Source organism: Chrysemys picta, chromosome 20 (assembly GCF_011386835.1).
Source record: "Chrysemys picta bellii isolate R12L10 chromosome 20, ASM1138683v2, whole genome shotgun sequence".
NCBI lineage: Eukaryota > Metazoa > Chordata > Testudines > Emydidae > Chrysemys > Chrysemys picta.
This window is the reverse complement of record NC_088810.1, coordinates 24,009,580-24,031,178: the sequence shown is the minus strand read 5'-3', so window position 1 is coordinate 24,031,178 and position 21,599 is coordinate 24,009,580. Positions and strand designations below refer to the sequence as shown.

The 21,599-nt window shown below is 68.0% G+C and overlaps 2 protein-coding genes across 3 annotated transcripts in view; both read right to left on the bottom strand.

The window, feature by feature from the left end:
• Positions 1–753: 753 nt before the first annotated feature.
• On the bottom strand, positions 754–15,449 carry SLC27A3 (solute carrier family 27 member 3). Its single transcript, XM_065574135.1, has 10 exons — positions 12,761–15,449; positions 9,237–9,446; positions 8,534–8,692; positions 6,414–6,538; positions 5,691–5,885; positions 5,487–5,577; positions 5,212–5,410; positions 4,716–4,813; positions 4,360–4,490; positions 754–3,818 (listed from the first exon to the last, which is right to left on the bottom strand). The coding sequence occupies exons 1-10, from the start codon at positions 13,230–13,232 to the stop codon at positions 3,642–3,644; spliced, it is 1,857 nt and encodes a 618-aa protein (XP_065430207.1). The 5' UTR covers positions 13,233–15,449; the 3' UTR covers positions 754–3,641.
• Positions 15,450–16,624: 1,175 nt separating this feature from the next.
• Positions 16,625–21,599, bottom strand: part of INTS3 (integrator complex subunit 3) — a 66,241-nt gene continuing 61,266 nt past the window's right edge. For both annotated transcript variants that reach the window (XM_065574134.1, XM_065574133.1), the window contains 4 exons: positions 19,621–19,721; positions 18,994–19,066; positions 18,451–18,607; positions 16,625–17,691 (listed from right to left, as the gene is read on the bottom strand). In XM_065574134.1, the coding sequence (XP_065430206.1) occupies positions 17,614–17,691; positions 18,451–18,607; positions 18,994–19,066; positions 19,621–19,721 (409 nt within the window). In that variant the 3' untranslated portion in view covers positions 16,625–17,613. The remainder of the gene's footprint in view (positions 17,692–18,450; positions 18,608–18,993; positions 19,067–19,620; positions 19,722–21,599) is intronic.

Genomic DNA, 21,599 nt, shown 5'->3' with positions numbered 1-21,599 from the left:
TGTGGCCCCAGATGGGGCGGGGGGGGGACACTCAGTCCCCGCTAGGATCTGGGGTGGGGGCCTTTCTCTCCATGAACCAGGCCCAGGGGCAGGGGGAGGGGTCTCCCCCCACTGGAGCTGGGACCCATTCAAAGTTGGGCCTGCCCCCCCCCCCCCCCCGGCCAGGAGCTTGGGCTCAGGGAGCCGCTGCCCCCCCCCCCATTAGCTGCACTCCGAGCCCCCGCGGTTACCCAGGGAGACGCCCCCCCCCCCCCAATCCTTGCCCCATTCACGGTGTCACTTTCACAAGCTGTCGGCTCCATTCTCCGCAGACAAAGGGGCGCAGGGGGCCGCTGGCCCCTTTATGGTGTGTGTGTGGGGGGAGCGGGCTGCCCACCGCCCCCTCGCTCCAGCCCCGCCCCCTCCCTGTGCCCCTCACCCTGGCTTCTGGGAAGCGGGGCGGTGTGTGTGTGTGTGGGGGGGGGGGCTGGATCATCCTGCCCCCGGCTCCCTGCTCTACCCGCCCCCCCGCCGGCTCTGTTTATAGGTAGGACCTACACTAAGTGCTGCCGCTGGAGCAGGCGCCGTTTGGGGGTTTGGAGGAGGGTTTGGGGGAGCCCCTAGAGCGGGATAAAGGACGGGGGGGTCCATGCTGCCCCCCCCCGTGCCTGGGGCCCAGCTGGTGAATGTCAGTGCTCTGCCCCCCCCCCACGTCGGGATGGGGGGGGGCTGCCGAAAGCTGGGGGAGGGGAGGGCTCCGCTGCCCCCAGGCCTCAGCGGCGCGCGCCCCCCCCACTGAGTGGGGGGCTGAGGTGTCCCCTGGGCCGGGGGGGGACTCGCCCCCCCCCCCAGGGGCTTGGAGGGAACCCGCCCTTGTGGCTCTAGCCAGTCCGGAGTTATTCAAGGGGCGTCGCTGCCTGGGGGGGGGGGGGAGTCGGGGGGGCCCAGCGGAGCCGCAGCTCAGTTGTTCCAACAACCCCCCGCCCCCCTCAGGGCCAGGGCGCCCCCAGCCCGCCCCACCTGACACGGGGGAGGGGGCGCGCGGGGGGTCTCAGGCCAGGAGCTGCGCCAGGCCCCTGAAAAACCGGCCGCAGCGCCAATAACTAGGACCCCCCCACACCCCGTTCGCCTCCTGGGGGGGTTCTCTGCAGAGACCCCGAACCCCCAAACCTGCTCGCTGCGCTGGAGCAGAAAGAGGGGAACGTCGCAGCCTCCCTCCCCCCCGCAGCCCGACTCACGGCCCCCGTCTAGCCCAGTCCTGCCCCCCCCCAGCTCTGCCAGTGCCCCCCACTCCCGACCCGCAGCCCCTGCCCCCCCAGCCCTGCCAGTGCCCCTCACTCCCGACCCGCAGCCCCTGCTAGCCCAGCCCTGCCCCCCACCCCAGCTCCGCCGGTACCCCTCACTCCCGACCCGCAGCCCCTGCTAGCCCGGCCCCCACCCCCCAGCTCTGCCGGTGCCCCTCACTCCCGACCCGCAGCCCCTGCTAGCCCAGCCCTGGAGGGTTTTGCAGTGGGTGGGACGGGGCGTGGGTGGGAATTTCCCGGGTAGGTTTCAGCCCCTAAACCTAACTCCCCCCTCCCTCCCCCCCCAAAACCGAACTCAACCATGCTCCCGCGCCCTCTGGTGGGGAAACCGGGGAACTGCGGCCTCGTGGGGGGCCTGCCCCCCCCCCCGCAGCCCTTTGCTGTCCCTGCAGGAGCCAGGCGGGAGGGGGAGACGCTTCCTCTCTGGCGGGACCCCTGGGAACCAGCCCGTTACCCCAGGAGCTGCCGGTCACCCCGGGCAAAGGTGCCCCTCACTCCCGCCCCCAGCCCCCCCCGCTATCCCAGACCCAGCGAACCTCACCCCACTTCGCAGTTTGGGTTGAAATCAGGGGATTTACCCAGCCTGGGGATTGTGTGTGTGTGTGTGTGGGGGCATTGGAAGGAGCCGCTCAGGAGGCGAGCAGGGACCCCCCCCACCCCAGGTCGCTGAGGTCAGACCAAGGGCCGGAGTCCCCACAGCGGGGCTCATGCCAGCAGCTTTAACCTTGGGGCGAGGGGGGGGGGTCATCTCTGCTTCCTCAGCTCCCCCCTTCTGCGGCTTCCCCCCCATTGGGGCTTCCCCAGGGGAGAGGCTCCGTCTGTCTGGACACGTATGGCCATAGACTATCGGGGTACCTGGCCTGGAGCCCCCCCCCGCAGGAGTCCGAAGAGCTGAGGGGGTGTGTGGGTGTGGAAGGGGGGAGGGGGACATGCACGGGGGCTAATCTGGGGATGGCCAAGGTCCGAGTGCCACGTGGCCTTTGCTCATTCACGTCTCCAGTGGCAGAGAGTTCCACAGGGCGGTCCCGGCCCGGCGGGATCTATGGAGCCCTAGCGGTGCCCTGACAGGGCCCAGCCCTTGTGTCTACCAGGCTGCCAGGGCTGTGCGTGTGGGGTGGATTGTGCCCCACGGACCAGGGGGCAACTGACTGCCAGCGGCCAGCCCAGGGCAGATTCAATAGGCAGGTGAGTGCCTAGAACATGGGGGGGGGGGGTGGGCTGCCTGTCGCGCTCCAGCCCCCCGCCACCCACGGGGCCAAGGGCGGCACCTGGAGGCCAATGGGGGAGGTGCAGGTGCCCGGGACAAGGCTCTGGGCTTGGCCTGGGCCCTTCCTGTGCATCCCCCTTCCCTGGGCAGCCGCTGGGCCCCTAAACTGACCCCCAGGCTCCCAGCCACAGCGGTGGGGTCAGCGCGCCCCAGTGCCAGGGGGAGGTGCTGGGGGGCTCCAAGCTGTGGGGTCAGCGCACCCCAGTGCCAGGGGGAGGTGCTGGGGGGGGCTTTCCCAGCTCCAGGGGCAAACGGGGGGGGCACGAGAGAGCAACACGTTTTGTTAAAAATGTTTTATTTGCCAAAAGGTATAAAAAGTACAAACCTCCCCCCCCGCGGTACCCCCCGCCCCTCCCTCCCCCCCCAGGGCCCCGAGGACAAAGGACGCCCGGCGACTCCTCGGACACAAACTGTCCAGGCTGCAGCCAGGGTCGGTCCGTGCCGGCCCGTCTCGCACTCGGAACAGCCCAGCCAGACTCGGGGGGGATGGAGGCAGGGCCGTTCTCCCCGAGCCCTGGCTGGGAGCTCAAGGACCAGCCCAAGGGCCCCCCAAGTCATGGTGGAGCCAGGATCCCAATCCAGCTCCCTGGTGTCCCCGCCCAGCGCGCCCCCCGACCCAATGCCCTGGGCAGGGAGATCCCGTGAGGGGGGAGCCGCCCCCGAGTGCGGGGAGGGGGGATGATGGAGGACACAGCTCCCAGTCGGCACCCAGGGAGTCGCTCTGCTGGAGACAGGCCCGGGGGTGAGTCAGGACGAGAGGGCCGAGCTCCCGGCTTCCAGCCCCCTGGGGCAGAGGAGTGGGGTGTGCGCAGGGGAGGGGGGGCAGGAAGTGGGTGGGTGACAAACATGGGGCGCAGGGGGTGGGGGGCGCTGGAAGGACCAGGGGCTGCAATGTGGGAAAAATCCTGCAGCCACCTGAGCCCCTTCCCCCCCCCGCCCCCCCCGGAGGCAAGCAGCACCCCAGAGCCCAGGCCAAGCAGGGAGACTACGAGTCCCAGCATGCAATGGTGCTGAGCTGTGCATGCTGGGACTCGTAGTCTCCCCAGGTGACCCCCAGCCGGAGGGAGCCCGAGGCAGGTGGGGCGGGGGGGTTATATCCGGACAGCCCCCGAGACGACGCCCTCCCAGAGCCGCGGGGTCAGGGGCACGTAGGCCCCCGAGGCGTCATCCAGCAGGTACAGCGGGTCCGGGAGGCGCGTGGGGTCGCAGCCCTCGCTGGCCAGACGCACCTTGTGCTGCTTGAAGGTCTGTGTCATTGCCAGCTGGTCCTGCCGGGGAGGGGAGACGAGACGCGTCAGAGCTCAGACAGGGGCTGCAGGGGGGGGGGCCCTGCTGGAGGCAAGGGGGTTTGGGGGGTGCAGGTGCCAGAGGCTGGGGGCTCCTGCTGGCGGACACCCCCCGGCCTGGATTCCTGGGTCTTTTCTCAGGTCCTTTAAGCTGCCAGAATCCCCCCCCCCAATACAGCTTCACCAGACCAAGCTGTTGTGCTGGGTGCCCCGGGGGGGGGGGAGCTCTTGCAATTTGGGGGGGGAAGTTGCTATGTGCTGTCTGGGGCTTTAATGAGGTGACCCCTGCAGCTCCACCTGGATTTGGGATATTTGTCACTCCCTGTCCCAAACAACCCTCACGCCCCACCCCAGAGTCAGCTGCATCTCAGCCCAGGTGAGAGATCCCTGTATGAACAGCCTCCCTGCCCCACCCCAGAGGCAGCTGCAACTTTCTCCAGCGTGTCGTTTCCAAGCCTTTGATGGGGAGGCCGGTGGTGTTTGCACCCTCCACCCCATAGTCCCGGTGCCCGGCGGGCGTTACCTGCACTCTCAGGAAGCGGGGCCTGGCGTAGGGGGGCAGGAACTCCACCACGTGGCTGTACAGACAGGCCCCATCCAGTTTGCAGCCCGGCCGTAGGACAATGGCGGCCATCCCAGCCCGGCCCTCGTACCCTGGGGCAGAGGGGGAGCAATGAACACTATGGGGGGGCAGACTGTGCTGGGTGAGGGGAGGAGACAGAAGGGACAGAACCTCCCCCCACCCCGACATTCTCCCACTGGGCTCCAGGAGGCAGCTGTACCCCCCGCCCCGGCTTCCTGTTTTCCTGGGGAGCCCCTGGCAGCAGCCTGCGGGGGAGGGGGCAGAGGGGGAAGGGGGAACCCAGCCTGGGGGGGTACCTGGCACGGCGACCCCGTAGACATTGACTTCCTGCAGCGAGTCCAGCGCAGCCAGGGCCTCGGCCACCTCCGTCGTCGCGACGTTCTCACCTTTCCACCTGGGGGCAAACGCGGCCTGAGCGGGGCAGAGCCATAGCCCCCGACCCCCAGCTCTCCAGGGACCCCATGCTGGGGGGACTGGGCAGGTGGCCATGGGAGAAGCTCATGGACCCTGCCAGGCCCACCCAGGTCAGGCCCTTGTGCACGAGGCCGAACCCAGCAGCCCCGTCGACCCGAGAGGGACAAACACCAGCGGCTCTGGGTCCTGCCCTTTGGGATGTTGGGTTCCCGGGAGGGGGCTCTGGACAGGGGCGGGGGGGGGGGTGTCTGGATGGGGGGGGCTGGTTGCCCTGGGGGTCTCTGGATGATTGGGGGGGCTGACTGCCCTGGGGCTGCCCGGGGTGTCTCTCTGGATGCCGGGAGGGGGGGAGCGGGGGTGTCCCTGCGGCTCTGGTACCTGTAGGTGTCCCCGGTACGGTCCCGGAAATACACAAACTGGGCGGCGTCCTGGGCCATGAGGTCGCCCGTGTTGAAGTAGGTGTCTCCCTCGGTGAAGACCCCACGCAGCAGCTTGTGCTCTGAGAGCTCCCGGCCGCCCGCGTAGCCCAGGAAGGGGTTCTGGGGGGTCACCGGCGCGATCAGCAGCCCCGTCTCGCCTGTGGGGGGCAGCAGTGAGCAGGGGCCTCAGCCGGCCACTTCCCCACTCCCTCCCGGCCAGCCCCTGCCGCTCACCTGGGCCGACCCGCTGGCACCACCCGGCCGCGTCCCGCACCGGCACCCCCTGCAGCACGTCGTAGCGCACCAGCTCGAAGGGGCAGAAGAGCTGAAAGAGGCGCAGAGAGTCAGAGACCCCCCACGCACTGCCTCCTCGCCCGGCCGGTGCTCCTCAACCCCGACCCGCAGCCCCCCACCCGGCGATGGCCCGGCCCCGCTCACCTTGTAGAGGAAGCTGCCGCGGCCGACCGCCCCCAGGGTGTTGGTGTAGTTGAAGAAGGTGATGTTGCCCTCGGTCATGCCGTAGGTCTCCACGATGCGGACATTGCCGAAGCGCTGCAGGAATTCCCGCCAGACGTCGGGCCGCAGCCCACTGCCCACGGCCAGGTGCAGGCTGTGATCCCGCTCCCCTTCTCTCTGGGGTGGGGGGATTTGGTTCAGTGCGGGGATAGTCCTACCCCAGACCCGAGGTTAATGCAGGATCATAACCTGTTCAGTAACCCCGCTTCCAGGGCCCCTGCTCTGACCACTGGACCCCACTCCCCTCCCAGAGCCTGGACAGAACCCAAGAGTCCTGGCTCCCAGCCCCCCTGCTCTAACCCACCAGCCCCCACTCCCCTCCCAAAGCCGGGGAGAGAACCCAGACCCTGGCTCCCGCCCTGCTGCCTGTGCAAGGGTCTGTTCCTGGCCCTGTCACTGCCATGCCTCAGTTTCCCCAGGTGGGTCCCAGTGGGGAGGAGGGTTTGTGCTCATATGGTGCCCACAGCTCTGGACATCCTGTTGGCCCTGTGCAGACCAGCTGCCCCGTTCCACCCCAGGGCTGGGGCGCACGGGGCCGTGCTCAGGGGTCAGCACCGTTAAGAAGGGGCAACCCAGAGGGAACTGGGTACAAATCCCAGCAGGGGGCCCCTGGCACTGTGTGGCCCCCCAGCTCCCGGCGCTGACCTTGGGCTGGTTGACAAGGTAGCGGCACAGCTCCCCGATGTACTGGAACACGGTCACCCCGTAGTGCTGGCAGTCGCCCCAGAACTGGCTTGCTGAGAACTTCCTCTTCAGCACACACGTGGCACCTGGCGGGGAGAGCGCCCTCAGAGAGCTGCCCCGAGGCCCTGCATAACCACAGGCCGGGCGGGCCAACCCACCCCACTCAGGCCTCAGCGACAGCTGGCCAAGGCAGCCAGGACTCCTGGGTTCTGTCTCCAGCTCTGGGAGGGGAGTGGGCTCTAGTGGGGTAGGGCAGGGGGAGGGGCTGGGAGCCAGGACTCCTGGGTTCTATCTCCAGCTCTGGCACGGAGTCCCAGCCTCTCTCGATGCCTGTACCCCACCTCCCTGGCGAGGAGCCCAGCGCCCTGGGACAGGCAAAGCATCACTGAAGCCTCTATGGTGACCTGCGGGGGCTGGCACCCGGCGGATCCCAAGGCAGCCGGGGATGGATACGCTGAGCTCAGTGGCCTTGTTTCTAAAGGCTGCAGCACCGGCACCCTGGCCCAGATGGGGCCCCTGAGGTCTATGGGGCCCCCGTTCCTGCTGGAATATGGGCCTCAAAAGCTTAAGAACCTCTGAGCGGCCAGACTTGGTCAGACGCCCAGAGCTCTGTCTTCCGCCAGTGGCTGGTGCCAGGCGCTTCAGAGGGACGAAGAGACAGGCCACGTTTTGAGTGACTGTGACGAAGTGGGACTGTTCTTAATGTTTCCTCTGAATACTGTGTGGGTGCCTCAGTTTCCCCTATGCATTTCTTAGGTCTCTAGGTGGTGGGTAAAGGCCAGTGCGCATAAAACACGGACACTCTGTCTCCCTGGCAACAAATGGCCAGGGCCCCTTCCCCCCCTGCAAGGAAATAGCTAAAGGTGAACAAAGAGATCAGGTGATCTCCTGGCCCAGGAAAGAGACAAAGCCCAGAGGAGGAGGGGCTGGAGAGGGTTTCAGTTTGGAGCTGGCTGGGGACTGGAGAAGAGGGGAGACAGGGGTCTGCCTCGCTGGGCCCCAGAATGGACCTGGCCGAGGGGTCCCATTTGCTGGATTAACAAGCTTTGTTTTAGACCATGTTCCTGTCATCTAATAAACCTCTGTTTTACTGGCTGGCTGAGAGTCACGGCTGACTAGAAAGTGGGGGTGCAGGACCCTCTGCCCCCCCCCAGGACCCCGCCTGGACGGACTTGCTGTGGGAAGCGCACGGAGGGGCATATGCTGAATGCTCCCAGGAGGTGAAGCCGTGTGAGCTTCTTGCCCTGAGGATGGTCTGCTCCAAGGGGGAGGAGGCTCCCCAAAGTCCTGCCTGGCTTTGTGGGGAGCAGTTCCAGAGCATCGCCCAGGGACTCCGGGACAGTGACTCATCGTCTGTCATCCAGTCCCAGCCTCTGGCAGTTGGAGGTTTAGGGACACCTGGAGCAGGCGGTTGCATCCCTGATCATCGTGGCAAACAGCCATTACTGGACGTGTTCTCCATGCAGGGCCGGCTCCAGGCACCAGCCCACCAAGCATGTGCTTGGGGCGGTGCCTGGAGGGGGGCGGCAGCACGGCAGGGCCCCAGCCGTGCTCTCCGTCCTACTCCCAGTGCTCTGGCCGCCCGGGGCTCTCCGCCCTCCCCCCCCCCCCCGGCGCTCTGGCCGGTCGGGGATTGCAGGCCTGCGGCCGGGCTTGGTGCCCTCCCCTGCCACGCTGGGGGGCGGCGGGTGGATTTTTTGCCTAGGATGGCAAAAAAGCCAGAGCCGGCCCTGCCTCCATGAGCGTCTCGTTCTTTTTTGAACCCAGTTGTACTTTTGGCCTTTACAGCATCCCCTGGCAGTGAGTTCCACAGGTTGACCGTGCGTTGTGTGAAGAAGTATTTCCGTGTGCGTGTGTTAAACCCGTTGCCTGTTAATGTCTTTGGGTGACCCCTGGTTCTTGTGTTACGTGAAGGGGTAAATAACACTTCCCTAGTCACTTTCTCCAGCCCAGCCACAATTGTATAGACCTCTGTCATATTCCCCCCCCCTTCGTCAGGTGGGATTATTTCTCCCTTGTTGCCAAGCCCCCCCCAGCAGGGGGCAGCCCAGACCCCCCCAGGCCACTCCCGCCCAGCTCACCGATCCCGATGCAGCCGACGATGCCCAGCAGGGAGCCCGACATGTGGTACAGGGGCAGCGCCACGTAGATCACGTCCTTGCTGGAGGCCCCCACCAGGCGGTAGAAGCCCAGGCACATGATGGACTTGAGGTGGCTGATGCGGGCAGCCTTGGGCAGCCCTGCAACGGGGGAGACGGGGATCATGCCGTGCCCAGGGTCCTGGCTCCCCCGTGCCCAACCCACGGGGGAGTGGGGTCAGTGAGTCCCCCCGAGCCGGGCACACCCCACGCCCTGGCTTCCCGCCCCGAGGGATGCCCCACAGCTGTCGCTCCCCTCGGGCCCTGCTCTGCAACCAGTCTGAGCAGCGATGTCGCGTTTAAACCTCCCCATCCCCCCCACAGCTGCAGAGTCCCCCCCTCCTGCCGCCCCCCCTTGTTCATCCAGGCCCCGCAGCCACCGGACACACGGAGAAGCCAGAGCAGGGAGCCCTGCATCGGGGCACGGAGCGGGCACAGACAGCCCCCGGGACCCTGAACCGGGCCCTGCTCCCGCGACCTCGGGGCTTGGGAAGGGGTGGAGGCAGCAGGCGCCGGAGAGAGCCGGGCAGGCCCTTTCCAAACGCCCCCCATCCCCCCGGCCAGCTCTGCGGATGCCCCTCACTCCAGACCCGCAGCCCCTGCCCTGGGGGGAGCCCTGTGCCTGGGGGCAGCAGTGGGGCCCCACCTGTGGTGCCCGAGGTGAAGATGTAGAGGCAGGTGTCCGTCATGTCCCTGGGCGTGGATAAGTCTGAGGGCACCGGCTCTTCGGATGCCTCCTCCATCAGCTCCTGCAGGCTGGTGACCCCCGGCGGGCAGGGGCCCGGGCCCAACGTCCACACCACGATGCCCTGCTCCTGCAGGGTGGGCAGCAAGGGCTCCACAGCTTCATACAGATCTGTGGGGAGGGGGAGGGCATGAGCTCCGGGGCAGGGCCGTCTCTTCGCCCTGGGGTGCAGCACCCAGTGTGGGGGGCCCCAGGGGGCTGCTGCCAGATGGCCACAGCCCCGTGCCAAAGTCACGGCTAGCTGGTGCCGCCCCAGATGGGGCCTCCTTCACCCCACCCAATAACTGGAGCAGACCCCGTGCAGGGCAGCAGACAACGCCCGATTCACAGGCCAGGGCCCTGCCCTCTGTGGTGCCCCCTCGTTAAGGGGACAGGAGAGTAACGAGCCATGGGGGAGGGCCGGAAAATGGCACCATGAAGCAGTGATGGACGGACGGGTGGAGCCGGACCCCGACAGGGGGAGTGATGGGCCGTCTCCCAAGGGCAACGAGAGAGGCTGCGCTCGGAGCAGCAATGGGCGGGCGCCGTATGCCAGGGACGAGGGGCTGGGCAGGCAAGGGGGCCAGGGAGAGGACACCGCAGGGCAGGGGCCAGCGCGCCAGGCCAGGCCGGAGCAGCGTTAGCTCAGTGGGACAAAGGCTTCTCCCCTCTAAACCCTCTGCCCTGGCTGGCGCACTGCAGACCGAAGGGCGCGTCGCTGATTTGCACTGGCTGAGGATTTGGCCTGGGGCTCAGGGCTCGATCCGGCGGTTCCTGGCCCCGAGATCCAGGCTGCCCCCAGCAGCGGAGCCGCGTGAGCCCCTGGTGCAGAGTCCGCGCCCGTCTGAGCCGTGGCAGGATGTGTCCCCGTCGGTCCCGTCCAGCCACCTTCCCCACCCCCACCCCGCTGAGGATGCCGAATTGTCCCCAATTAAATCATCATTAAAGGCCTGGCACGGCTGCAATTACTGCGATGACTTCCAGCTCGATAGGCAATGCCAGAGGGTTGCTGCGTTAATTACAGTTATTCAAATTGTCCCTGTGAACCGAGCTCGGGGCGGGGGGGTGGGGGGGGTGTCTCGGCTCTGCAGAGGGGCGACACAATTGCTCCTGGCCCTGATTTCGGACCCAAATGCCAGGCGGCCCCCAGGGATACCCCACTCTGCCTACGCTGAGACCTGGCCCCACGGCAAACACCGCATGACTCTGCCCTGCCCCGGCTGGCTCATCCCAACGCCCCTCGCCTGGCACCGAATTCCCCTCGAAACCAGCTCCCCTCCCCCGCCCATTGCAGACACAGAGCACCCAGCGCCCCAGGAACAGGAGCACTAACGAACCAATCTGGGGCTGCGTGACACCAGCAACCTATGCCAGCCCCAGCCCCAGCCCGGCCAGCGCTTGGGACCTGCTCTGTGAGGGCTCAGGCAGCCGTGGGTCCAAGGAGCCGGGCCCCAGACCCACCCACTTGGGGCTCTCAGCTTTAAGGAAGTCAAACAACATGGCTGGGTCCCATCTGCCAGGAAAAACTTCCTATTGCCACAGCACTGCAGCTGGCGGGGAGGGGAGGGGCGCATGGTGGGAGGGGCACACAGGAAAACTTGCCTCAAACTTCTTTTTAAAAGTTTTTCCAGTCCAGCCTGGCAAAGAGTTTGCAGAACTGGCGTTAACAAGAGCTCGGCTCTGCCCAGGCCTGAGCAGAACCCACTGGAAAGTCCTAGATTTATAGCAAGGCAGCACTAGGGGCTTCGGCCGCGATCAGGGCCCTGTCCGGCCAGGTGCTGCCCAGACTGAGCCACCGAGCCGGGCCTGGCCCCGGGGCACTGCCCAGACCGAGCCGGGCCCTGTCGGGCTGGGTGCTGCACAGACAGACCAGTGCCCGTCTCCCACGGCACTGGGACTTTGCAAACACGGCAGCACATAGGCCCTGGGCCTATTGACAGCGCGGACACCAGGCCCCAGACTCCTGCCCGCGGTGACCAGTGAGGAGGCTGCCCCTGTATCCGGGGCCTTTGGGGAGCCAGGGACACACGAGAGACCTGCCAGCCCGACTGGGTGCCGCAGGCCCTGGGGGCGACGCCAGGAGCACCTGGCTGCAGGAGCTGGGGCTTTCAGAGCCAGGCCAAGGAGCCGCCGCAGGGGATCGGTTCCCAGCCAGCCCGCGGGCAGGAGCTTTCCGGCCAAGGGTTTCACATGGGCCTGGTGATTTCGGGGCCCAGCTTGGGAGGCGGCACAGGGAGCGGCGCTGAGGAGCCCAAAGCCCCCACTGAAAGCGCTGGCTGGAGACCCTGCCTGCTCCGCCTCTCAGGCCTGGCACCTCCAGCGGTGCGGGGCTCGTGGGTCCCCCCTTCGTTACCGAAAACCGTCCACAGCAGGAGCGAAGTGCCATGGCACTGAGAGGACCCCAGAGCACCCAGCATTCGCCCCTCATGTGGGGTGAGATTTCCAAGGGCCGAGCACCCAGACCCTGCCTGGCACCCAGCGCGCTGGGCTCTCTCCAAAACCTGGCCCTAACTACTCCCATGTTGGGGGATCGGGGGCGGGGGGCTGACACCCAGGGCCACTGCGGAAGAGCCAGTCCAGTCCCCCAGCCGGGCCGCAGGGTGCAGAGGCAGCTGCCCGGGGCCCCAGTTGGTCACAGCAGGAGGCCGAGTCCTGTGGCGCGGTTGGGGGTGGGCAGCTCTTTGCTCCCCATAACCCCCAGACCGGGCGGGGTTTCCTGTCCCAGCTGTTCCCACGCCAGGCCGTCCCCAGGATCCTTTGGGTGACGCTAGTTTATCAAGTGACCTCTGGGACCCCTCCAGAGAATCACAATCCACCTCCCCCCCCACGGCTGATTCCTCCAACCCCCGGGTCTCCCCCGTGCGCCCCTATTGCGTCCAGGCCCCTCCGTCTCCCCCGTGCGCCCCGCTCCCCCCTGCGCCTCCCCGGGTCTCCCCGTGCGCCCCCACTGCGTCCCGGCCCCTCTGTCTCCCCGTGGGCCCCCATTGCGTCCCGGCCCCTCCGTCTCCCCGTGCGCCCCGCTCCCCCCTGCGGCTCCCCGGGTCTCCCCCGTGCGCCCCCATTGCGTCCCGGCCCCCCCGTCTCCCCGTGCGCCCCCATTGCGCCCGGACCCCCCGTCTCCCCGTGCGCCCCGCTCCCCCCTGCGGCTCCCCGGGTCTCCCCCGTGCGCCCCCATTGCGTCCCGGCCCCTCCGTCTCCCCGTGCGCCCCGCTCCCCCGTGCGCCCCCATTGCGCCCCGGCCCCTCCGTCTCCCCGTGCGCCCCGCTCCCCCGTGCGCCCCCATTGCGCCCCGGCCCCTCCGTCTCCCCGTGCGCCCCGCTCCCCCGTGCGCCCCCATTGCGCCCCGGCCCCTCAGTCTCCCCGTGCGCCCCGCTCCCCCGTGCGCCCCCATTGCGCCCCGGCCCCTCCGTCTCCCCGTGCGCCCCCCGCGGGTTCCCCGCACTCACCGCGCGCCACCAGCAGCGCCCGCGCCTCGCAGCCCCGCAGACAGTGCAGCAGCGCCCCGCGGCGCAGGCCCGTGCCCAGGAAGGCGGGCACGGCCCCCAGCCGGGCCAGCCCCAGCCAGGCCCACACGAAGCCGGGCTCGTTGCCCACCAGCAGCGCCACGGTCTGGCCGGGCCGCAGGGGCCCCCCGGGGCCGCGCCAGGCGCGCAGCGCGTTCGCCACCCGCCGGCTCGCCCGCTCCGCCTGCCCGTAGCTGAAGCGCTGCCCCTCGAAGCGCAGGAAGAGCCGCTGCGGGGCCGCCCGCGCCAGGCCGGCGAAGCGCTGGGCCAGGCTGGACCCCGCGCCCCGCAGCACCCGGCGGCGGCACAGCAGCGCCCGCAGCAGGAACCGCGCGTCCGCCCACAGGTGCGGCCAGAGCCGCCGCTGCAGCCACAGGAGCGCGGCCGCGGCCACCGCCGCCCCGGCCAGGTACATGCCGCCGCCGGAGCCGGGCTGGGGCTGGCTGGCGCGGGGGCGCGCAGGGGCGGGGCAGGAGCCTGCGCGCCCCCGGAGGAGGAGGGGGCCGGGCCCCGCGCCAGAGGCTGGGCGCGCCCCCGGGGGGGGGGGGCCCAGAGCCGGCTCCGCGCCCCGCGCCCCCGGCAGGAGCTGGCGCGGGAGAGGGGCCCCGGGGTTGGGCAGGGGCCTAGCGCTGCCCCGGGGGGGCTCGGTTCCGAGCTGTGAAGTGGGGAGCTGAGAGCCCCCCCCGGGGGACCCAGGGCTAGGAGGCGCCTGGCTCCCCCCTGCCTGGGCAGTGCCAGCCCCACCGTGCCCCTCTGCGCATACACGCCAACCCCTGCCCCCTTAGCAGCACGGACACCGCGCAGGGACGGTGACCCATGTGAGGCTGGCTTTCAGAGACCTTCTGGGATGGGTATGTCCCGCCCAGACCCCGGGTTCGATCCCTATAACCCCTCTGCCCTCGGGCACCAGGAGTGCTTGGGGGACAGGGGCTCGGCTCAGCCCAGCTCCCAGGACAGTAGATGGGGAAGGACTTGGCTAGTGTGGAGATGGGGCCACGCCAGACTCTCCCCCCCTCTGCCCAGCACCTGGCAAGCGCCTGGTATTTAACCTCCCCCCAGTTGCTTTAGCGTCCCTGTGTGTGTGTGTGTGGCTGGGCAGGGAGGGGACACGCCCGAGCTCTCACACCGAGGGGAGAAGAGCCCGAACCGCCCCTGCAGAGCCGGAGCTGGCAGAGCCGGGGGCCAGCCGTGCTGCACCGTGTTGGCTACAACAAGGAAACGTTGGGCAAAGCTGTTGCCCCATCGTGCCTGGGCCCGGCCCCGCTGCAGGGAGGGGGCTGTTCCAGGTCCAGGCTCCTTACAGAGCCTCCTAGGGCGAAGGAGTCCTGGATCCCCAGTTTTGGCCCAGAGCTAGAAGACTCTGTGAGCAGCCAAACCCAGCCGGGCCCCAGAGCAGCGGGTAGCGCAGGCTGGCTGTGGAGGAGGGCTCCGCGGGAGCTGGGGGCACATGGGAGTCCGGCTGTCAGAGACCCAGGCTGGAAAGCCCAAGCGCATGGTCTGGGCAGGGGGAGGGGGCCCCAGCCTGGGACAGAGCGGCCCTGGGGAGCAGTGCCCTGCGTCTGGTGTCTCAGCTCCTCGGGGCCGGGACTGTCTTTGACTGCCTGGGCGGCGCCCGGCGCCACAGGCCCTTATCTCACCCCGGCTCCAGGCCGGCGTTGAGCAAGGCCCAGCGAGATGCTGGTCACACAGCAAGGCCGAGCGTCTGGTTCCACACCTCCCCTCTCCCCCGCAGTGCAGGCTGGGCTGACCTGAACCCTGGCCAAGTCACTGCCCCGCTCCGGGCCGCCTGTGCCCAGCCCGAGCTGGGGGCAAACAGCCCTTGCACCATCGTCGGCTCCTCGGCCAGGCCCACGCCCAGCCCTGCGAGACAGCGGAAAGCGGGGAACGTTTCCCCAGGTCACACGCAGCCGGCCTTGGGGCTCCGTTCAGCTCAGGGGCAAAGCGCAGGGTTCCCACAGCTTTTCCTAACCGGAACCCCGTGAAAAATCTCTGGTCGGCTGCAGCAAGCCGCCCACGCCTGGGAGCGCAGACCTGACTCCATGGTGCTGGGCTGGGCTCTGCCTCGTGGGATTGGGGTGGGCAAGTAGCCCCTGTGGGAACTGGAGGGGTCGCTGTGAGGGCACAGCGCCAGGCGCACGCGGGGTTAGCTGTAGCAAGGCCCTGCACACCCGGCCACCCTCGGCCCAGCCTGCCCGGGTCTAAGCTCCCGCCCTCTGAAGCTCTGATACCCGGGTGGACTTGGCAGGGAGGAGGGGGCTGGGAAGGTGAAAAATCCCTTTGCCTTTCTACGTGGGGCCGACAAGCCGCAGCTCGCTCCCTCCTTGGCGGGCGGGGGAGCTTCGGAGCAGGGCTGAGCAGGAGAAGGCAGTGCAGGGGGTTTTCCGGCTGCGTTCCCAACATCTGCTGCTCGAAGGAGAACCACACGCGGGCGGGCGCCAGGATTGCTGTGGCTTGGAGCTGAAACCAGAAGAATTAGGGGAAAGGTTAGGCGGCTTCCACAGCTGGAAACAGCGCGAGCAGCCCCGTGCCAGGCCCTGATGTCAGGGCAAGAGCTGCAAACGGCCAGCAGCTTTGGGACGGGGCTGCACCAGGCCCCACAGGCCTAAGAACCGCCCCAGAACAGCCCAGTTGTGTTCCCTCCCTGCCCCGTGGCCCCGCTTCCCCCCATGGCCGGGGCACTCCCTGCCCAGCCTGCACCGGGAAGGGGCTGGCTTGTACCGAGCAGGGAGTTTGGCACGTTCTTCCCCTTGGCAGCCCATGCGCTTAGTGACGGCAGGGCTAACGACAGGGCTATGGCCAGGGGCCCGAGGAACGTGCCGGGGGCACCACAGGGGCCTGCCACGTCTAAACCCACCACACAGCAAGGAAACGGGCTCCACGCAGTGCAGTGCCCGCCGAGGGGCCTCCACAGGGAGCTCTTCCCTGGCCGATCCTGGCACCATTTCCACACCGCGTGTCATGGGGTTAGAGTAGGACACTGGGAGCCAGGACTCCTGGGTTCTCTCCCTGGCTCTGGGAGGGGAGTGGGGTCTAGTGGTTAGAGCGTGGGGGGCTGGGAACCAGGACTTCTGGGTTCTCTCCCTGGCTCTGGGAGGGGAGTGGGGACTGGTGGTTAGAGCGGGGCTGGGAGCCAGGATGCCTGGGTTCTCTCCCCGGCTCTGGGAGGGGAGTGGGGTCTAGTGGTTAGAGCGGGGGGGAGGGGGGGCTGGGAGCCAGGACTCCTGGGTTCTATCTCCAGCTCTGAGGGGGGAGTGGGGTCTAGTGGTTAGAGCGTGGGGGGGCTGGGAGCCAGGACTTCTGGGTTCTCTCCCCAGCTCTGGGAGGGGAGCGTGGGCTGGTGGGTTAGAGCAGGGGGGGGCTGGGAGCCAGGACTCCTGGGTTCTCTCCCCAGCTCTGGGAGGGGAGTGGGGTCTAGTGCTTAGTGCAGGGGGCTGGGAGCCAGGATGACTGTTTTGGTCCCAGCTCTGGCATGGCCTCTCTCCGTGACGTTGGGCAAGTCTCCTCAAGCTGCCTGGGCCTCCGTGTGTTTCCGGGCGTGGACAATACTCGCCTGGTCCCAGGGGCCGGGACTGCAAGGCTGCAGGAAGCGGCTCGGGGGCCAGCTGCTCTGTGTGTGTGTGTGTGTGGGGGGGGGTGGTGTTGGGCTGACCACAGGAACCACCAAAGCTTTGGGGGGGGGGGGCAGAAAAGAGCCGTTCACTTGAACGCCCGGCCAATGGGGTCTCCCTAGGCCCAGCCAGAGGCAGACGATGCCCGGCCCTGCGCCAGCCACTCTGCCTCGCCCACGGACACAAACCATCAGGCACGTTGTACAAAACGTTGGACAGTTTTATTGTAGTTTTAAAAACACTTTAAAAGGCGAATCTCTCTGGGGAAAGAGCTTTGACTCTCCAGCCTCGCCGGGCCGCCCGCCTGTGAACAGTTCTGCCAAGCAGGTGTCTTCAGCACCGGTGCGGCCCGTTCTGCTCCTCCTCCCAGCTTGGGGGGCTTGGCTCGCAGGGAAGAGATTGGGGGGCAGTGGCTGCTCAGGGGGTTTGGCTCTTTTCGGACTCCCAGCCCCAGCTCGTCCTGCTAGCAGCGAATGGGCTCCGGGGGCTGGTCTCTGCCCGCTGGCTGGGCTTTCCTGGGCAGTGCCCGCTCCGCGGCGGAAGCTAGAGGCTGTTGCGGGGCCAAGGCTCTGGATTGTGGTGAAAATCGCAGGTGGGAACTGAGCCAGCACGGCCGGGGAATGGTGGGCAGGTGCCCCAGGCCGTTGGCTGCCCTGGCACAGGTAAGCCTGGGGTCCCCTCCTGGAAGCGTCTCGGAGCAGTAAGCCAGTTCTCACTATTTATTTACATTTCTTATATGAAAATAGGAGGCCATTGGTCCGCAGCCTGTCTGGTTTCCTGTCCAGCCCCCGGCACGCAGGGGCCTGGCCTGCCTGCTGCTGAAGTTGCCCCGGCTGCCCCCTCTCCCGGGGACTCAGGGCCGTGCCCCTTGGCCTGGCACCCGGAGGCCACGGAAAGAGGCGCTTGCTCCAGCCAGTCACCCCACAATTCCGTTAGAAAGGGACTCAGACGTCAGCCCGGTGGGGCCGGGGTGGCAGCGTGGGGCCGCCGGCAGGAGGCTGCAGTCACGTGGTGGGTGCAGCCACAGACAGACAGCGTGCGCCTCGCTCGCTCCCAGCCTGGGGACCGCTTTGCCCAGCTGCTCCACAACCACCGGGGCGGCGGCTGCCGCTTTGCAGGGACTTCCAGAGCCGCTGCTGCCACTTGCCACAGCGGGCCAGGGTGGAGCTGGGCATGGGGCCACGCCCCTCAGTCACTGTCCGAGCCCACGGCGGACGAGCCTTTCCGTTTCCGTTTGGTGGGTTTCGGCTTGGTGTCCTCTTCCTCCTGAAAGGCAGAGCAGGGGGCAGTCGTCACGGGCACTGCCGGGCGGGCAGAGGGGCAGGGCCCGGCGGGGTGGGGATCACGGGCAATGTCGGGAGGCGGGTGGGGACGGCAGGGCCCGGTTGGGGGCTGTCGGCTGTCATGGACACTGCCGGGCGGGCAGAGGGCCAGGGCCTGGTGGGGTGGGGATCACGGGCAATGTCAGAGGGGATGGGGTGGGGACGGTAGGGCCCGATTGGGGGTTGGCGGTTGTCATGGACACTGCCGGGCGGGCAGAGCCCGGCGGGGTGGGGATCACGGGCAATGTCAGGAGGCGGGGGGTGGGGGGGATGGGACAGCAGGGCCCGGTTGGGGGTTGGCGGTTGTCATGGACACTGCCGGGCGGGCAGAGAGCCAGGGCCTGGTGGGGGTGGCCCTCCGCGGGTGCTGCCGGTGAGGCTGGGGTCAGTGGGATCCTTGCCCCATTGCGCAGGGCTGTGGCGGAACCGTGTGGCCAGCATGGCTGTGTCCAGAAGCAGCCCCTGGAGCTGGCACGGCTGAGGGCCCCGCCAGAGGAAGAAGGTACAGGGCGGCAGGAGCCCCCTATCCAGGGGAAGGAGTTGGGAAGTGCACGGGAACCCCGCTGAGAGTGCTGCAGCCCTGCCTTGAAGCCCGTTGGGGTGAGGGCTCCCGGACGTGGCCAGACGTCCCTCGCTCCGTGGCCGGGACCCCGCGTGGTGCCACGCCCCAGCTCTCCAGGGGGCCCCTGGGGGTGGCACTCACCGAGGCGCTGCTGGAGGCAGACTCCTCCTCGTTGTTGGCTGGCTGGGCGGCGTTCTTCCGGCTGCGGGGGCTGGACAGCGCGGCCTTTCGGCGGCTCTTCGGGGGCTTGCTGGAGGAGTCCTCGTACTCCTCTGCCAGGGAGAAGAGGTCGCTGAACCTGGACCGAGAGCAAGCAGGGTGCGGTCAGGCTCTGGGCACCCCCAGCCCCACCCCTCCCCGAGTCTGCTCAGCCCCCCATGGGCCTGGGCCTCCGCCAGCCCAGCTCTGCTCCCTCCTGGCCTGTCACTGCCCCAGCTCTCTGGACACCCCCCGTCACTCCCGCCTGCCCTATGCGAAGCCCGGTGCGTAGCCCCGGACTGTGTGAAGCCGGGCGCAGGCTGGTTCCTGCCTGGCTGCACGAGGGGGCCTGGCCAGGAACATCCAGCTCTGAGTTTATTGCTGAACCCCGTGACCCAATGCGCTCCCAGCACACCCCACTGAGCCACCCTGCTTCCCACCCCGGGCCTGGGGGCAGCGAGCGGGTTGTGACGGGGCTGCACTTACTTCATCTTGTGGGCTTCGTCGCAGCTGGCCTGGACGTGCTGCAGCGCCTGCAGGATCGGCGTTTGGCTGAAAACTGGCAGCAAGGAGAGGAAAGGCCAGTCAGAGCCCTACCCTGCCAGCCCCACTGCTGGCCAGTGGCACGGAGCAAGCCCTTCTCCCTGGCTGCGTCTGGAGGGACGTCCCTCAGGCACCGACCGATGGCTGGGACCCATCTCTGCGCCTCGGCTCCCCCCGTGTACAGTGCCGGGTAACTCCGTGGAGGAGGAAGGGGCGCAGAAGCCCAGCCCGCCGGGGGAAGGAAGTGCTCTTGTTCCAGGAGGCAGCACCAGAGGCCAGAGCCTGGATGTTCTGCCCAGGCCTGTGGCATGCTGGGTCTCTGCTGACCCGAGCCAGGCTGGGGGGAGAAGGGGAGGGCAGTGCCCCTCCAGCCATGGTGCTAAGAAAGGAGACCCCGCAGCATCCCTGCCCATCCCCCCAGCAATGTGTCTGTACAGCACAGAGCACAACAGGGTCCCCGGACCCTGACGGCCACCCCCCGTCCCAGGAGCGACCATGCTGCCAACCCGTGGCCACCCCCCGTCTCCCAGCTCCGCCCGAGCCCCCTCGCGCCGGGCACGGCCCACGTACAGTTCTGTTTGGTGTTGGTCAGGTTGAGCCGGAGGTTGTCCAGGTGCTCCAGGATCTGCTCCAGCGTCAGCTGGGCCAGTTTGCTACTTGAGCTGCGCAAGCTGAGGACAGGGCGAGGGAGGCAGAGTTAGTCCCTGGGGGGCCCCGGAGCCACCCACTGTCCCAGAGCGCCGCGGGGATCCCCCCTCTGCCCGGCGTTTGTAGCTCGGAACCCCCCATTGCCAGGCCATGGCAGAGCAAGCCCCCGGGGGCAGGCGTAGGGCCCCGCCCCACCCTCTTGGGGGACACCAGGCTGCTCCCTGGTCGCTCAGATCCCAGGGCCCTGCAGCAGCCCCAAGGCAGGGGGGAGGCGGACTCAGCACCTGGCATGAGATCGAGCCCAGGGCTTGGCCTGTGAAGCTGGGGCGCCCGGAGGCTCTTCTGATCCCAAACCTTGTGCATCCCCAGAGGCTGCTCCACTCCAGCCACCACGCCTGGAACGAATCCTACACCAGGCTGCGGGGAACGCGATGTCCTCGCAGTGCCAGCGCCGGGCATCAGCCGCGGGGGACAGCTGGCTGGCGAGCTCGTTAGCTGGGATTAGAACGGCCGACTTATTGGGCCCGGAAAAAATAATGAAAAGAGCCCTGGTGTTCGCCTATCAAATGCTGCTAATTAACGAGGGGAAATCGAACCGAGCGGATGAAGCTGGAGATTTCCACAGGAACTGCTCCTCGGGGGGGGAGGGGAATGGGTGCCGGGGGGGGCTGTCTTTTCGTTCTGTAGCCGTACAGCCCCTAGCCCAACAGACCCCTGAGCAGGCGGCCTGGAGCCCCTGTGCTACAGAGCCTGAACAAGGCCTGAACGAGGGGAGAGAGCTCTAAGCCGGCCGCTGCGAAACTGGGAGCTTGTATCCCCCGCCCTGCGCCCCGGCCACGCAGCCAGACTCCCAGAGCCGCGCTGCCGGCACCAGCCCAGGGACCGTGCCCCGCACTGCAGGGAGCAGGTCCAGTCAGAGCTCGGCGCTAGGGCCGCTTCAGGACACTAGATGGCCCTTCTGCTCCAGGAAGAGCAGCGCCCGCAGAGCCCTGGAAGGACAGCGGAGGGCACTGTTCTCCCCCAACAGAGCTGGCTTGGGGGGTCGGCTCCGGGGAGCAGGACTGGACAAGGGGCTGTTTCCCTGTCACCCTGGCCCAGCTGCTCCGGTGGCTGTTGGGGACTTGCTGCGAGCCAGGCCCCTGGCCAAGCGCCTGCTCTCGGTCCGCCTGGTGTGGGAGGGACCGAGGACTGAATGAGACATGGACACCACGCTCCCCTCGAGTGGGTCCCTCCAGAACCAGCGTGGACCCTCCCAGGAGCGCTGCCAGCCTGCAGCATTTCTGTTAGCCAGGCCCTTTCTCCAGCGCTGGCGCTTGGGGGACAGGAATCCCCAGAGCTCTTTGCCTGGGACAGAGAACGAAGCCTTTGCCCCTGCCCGAATGGGAAAGGCCAGGCTGGGGCGGGGGCAGGGTCCCGGGTCCCGACCCCGTGCCCAGCTCAGTGGGGCTGCAGGACACGGCGGTGACCTGTGTCAGTTACACATGCAGGCGCCACGGCCCCTTCTGCCGCCCGGGGTGAGACGGTGCTGGAGAGGAAACACCGGCACGGCTCAGCAGATGCTGCTGGCAAGCCCAGCGAGTGCTGAGACCCGGGCATGGGAGAGGCAGCTGCAGGACCCAGCGCCCCCTGCGATCTGTGGGGAGTGTGGGCCCGTGTAGGCTGCTGCCAATGCGGACGAGCCTCGTCCCATCCTCACCTGGAGCATTTCACCGGACTGCCACCCTCAGACTGCAGAGCCCACTCCCTCCACCTCAGCCCTGACATGCCCCCCCAGCACCAGGCCTGGACCCCAACAAGCCCCGATACTCCCCACCCCACCTGTGCACCTCAGCCCTGACCTGCCGCACCCCCGGACAGTCCGGGCTCAGGCACAGAATTAATCTCCACCACGTGGTGGTTTT

What these genes read in the sequence shown, in the direction of transcription:
- SLC27A3 (XM_065574135.1), bottom strand. Translation starts at nt 13,232, where the DNA reads ATGTACCTGGCCGGGGCGGCGGTGGCCGCGGCCGCGCTCCTGTGGCTG. An exon ending in ACCTTGTCAACCAGCCCAAG is followed by an intron (nt 5,886 to 6,413) that starts GTCAGCGCCGGG and finishes CCCCCACCCCAG; the next exon opens with AGAGAAGGGGAGCGGGATCA. An exon ending in GTGCCAGCGGGTCGGCCCAG is followed by an intron (nt 5,411 to 5,486) that starts GTGAGCGGCAGG and finishes TGCCCCCCACAG; the next exon opens with GCGAGACGGGGCTGCTGATC.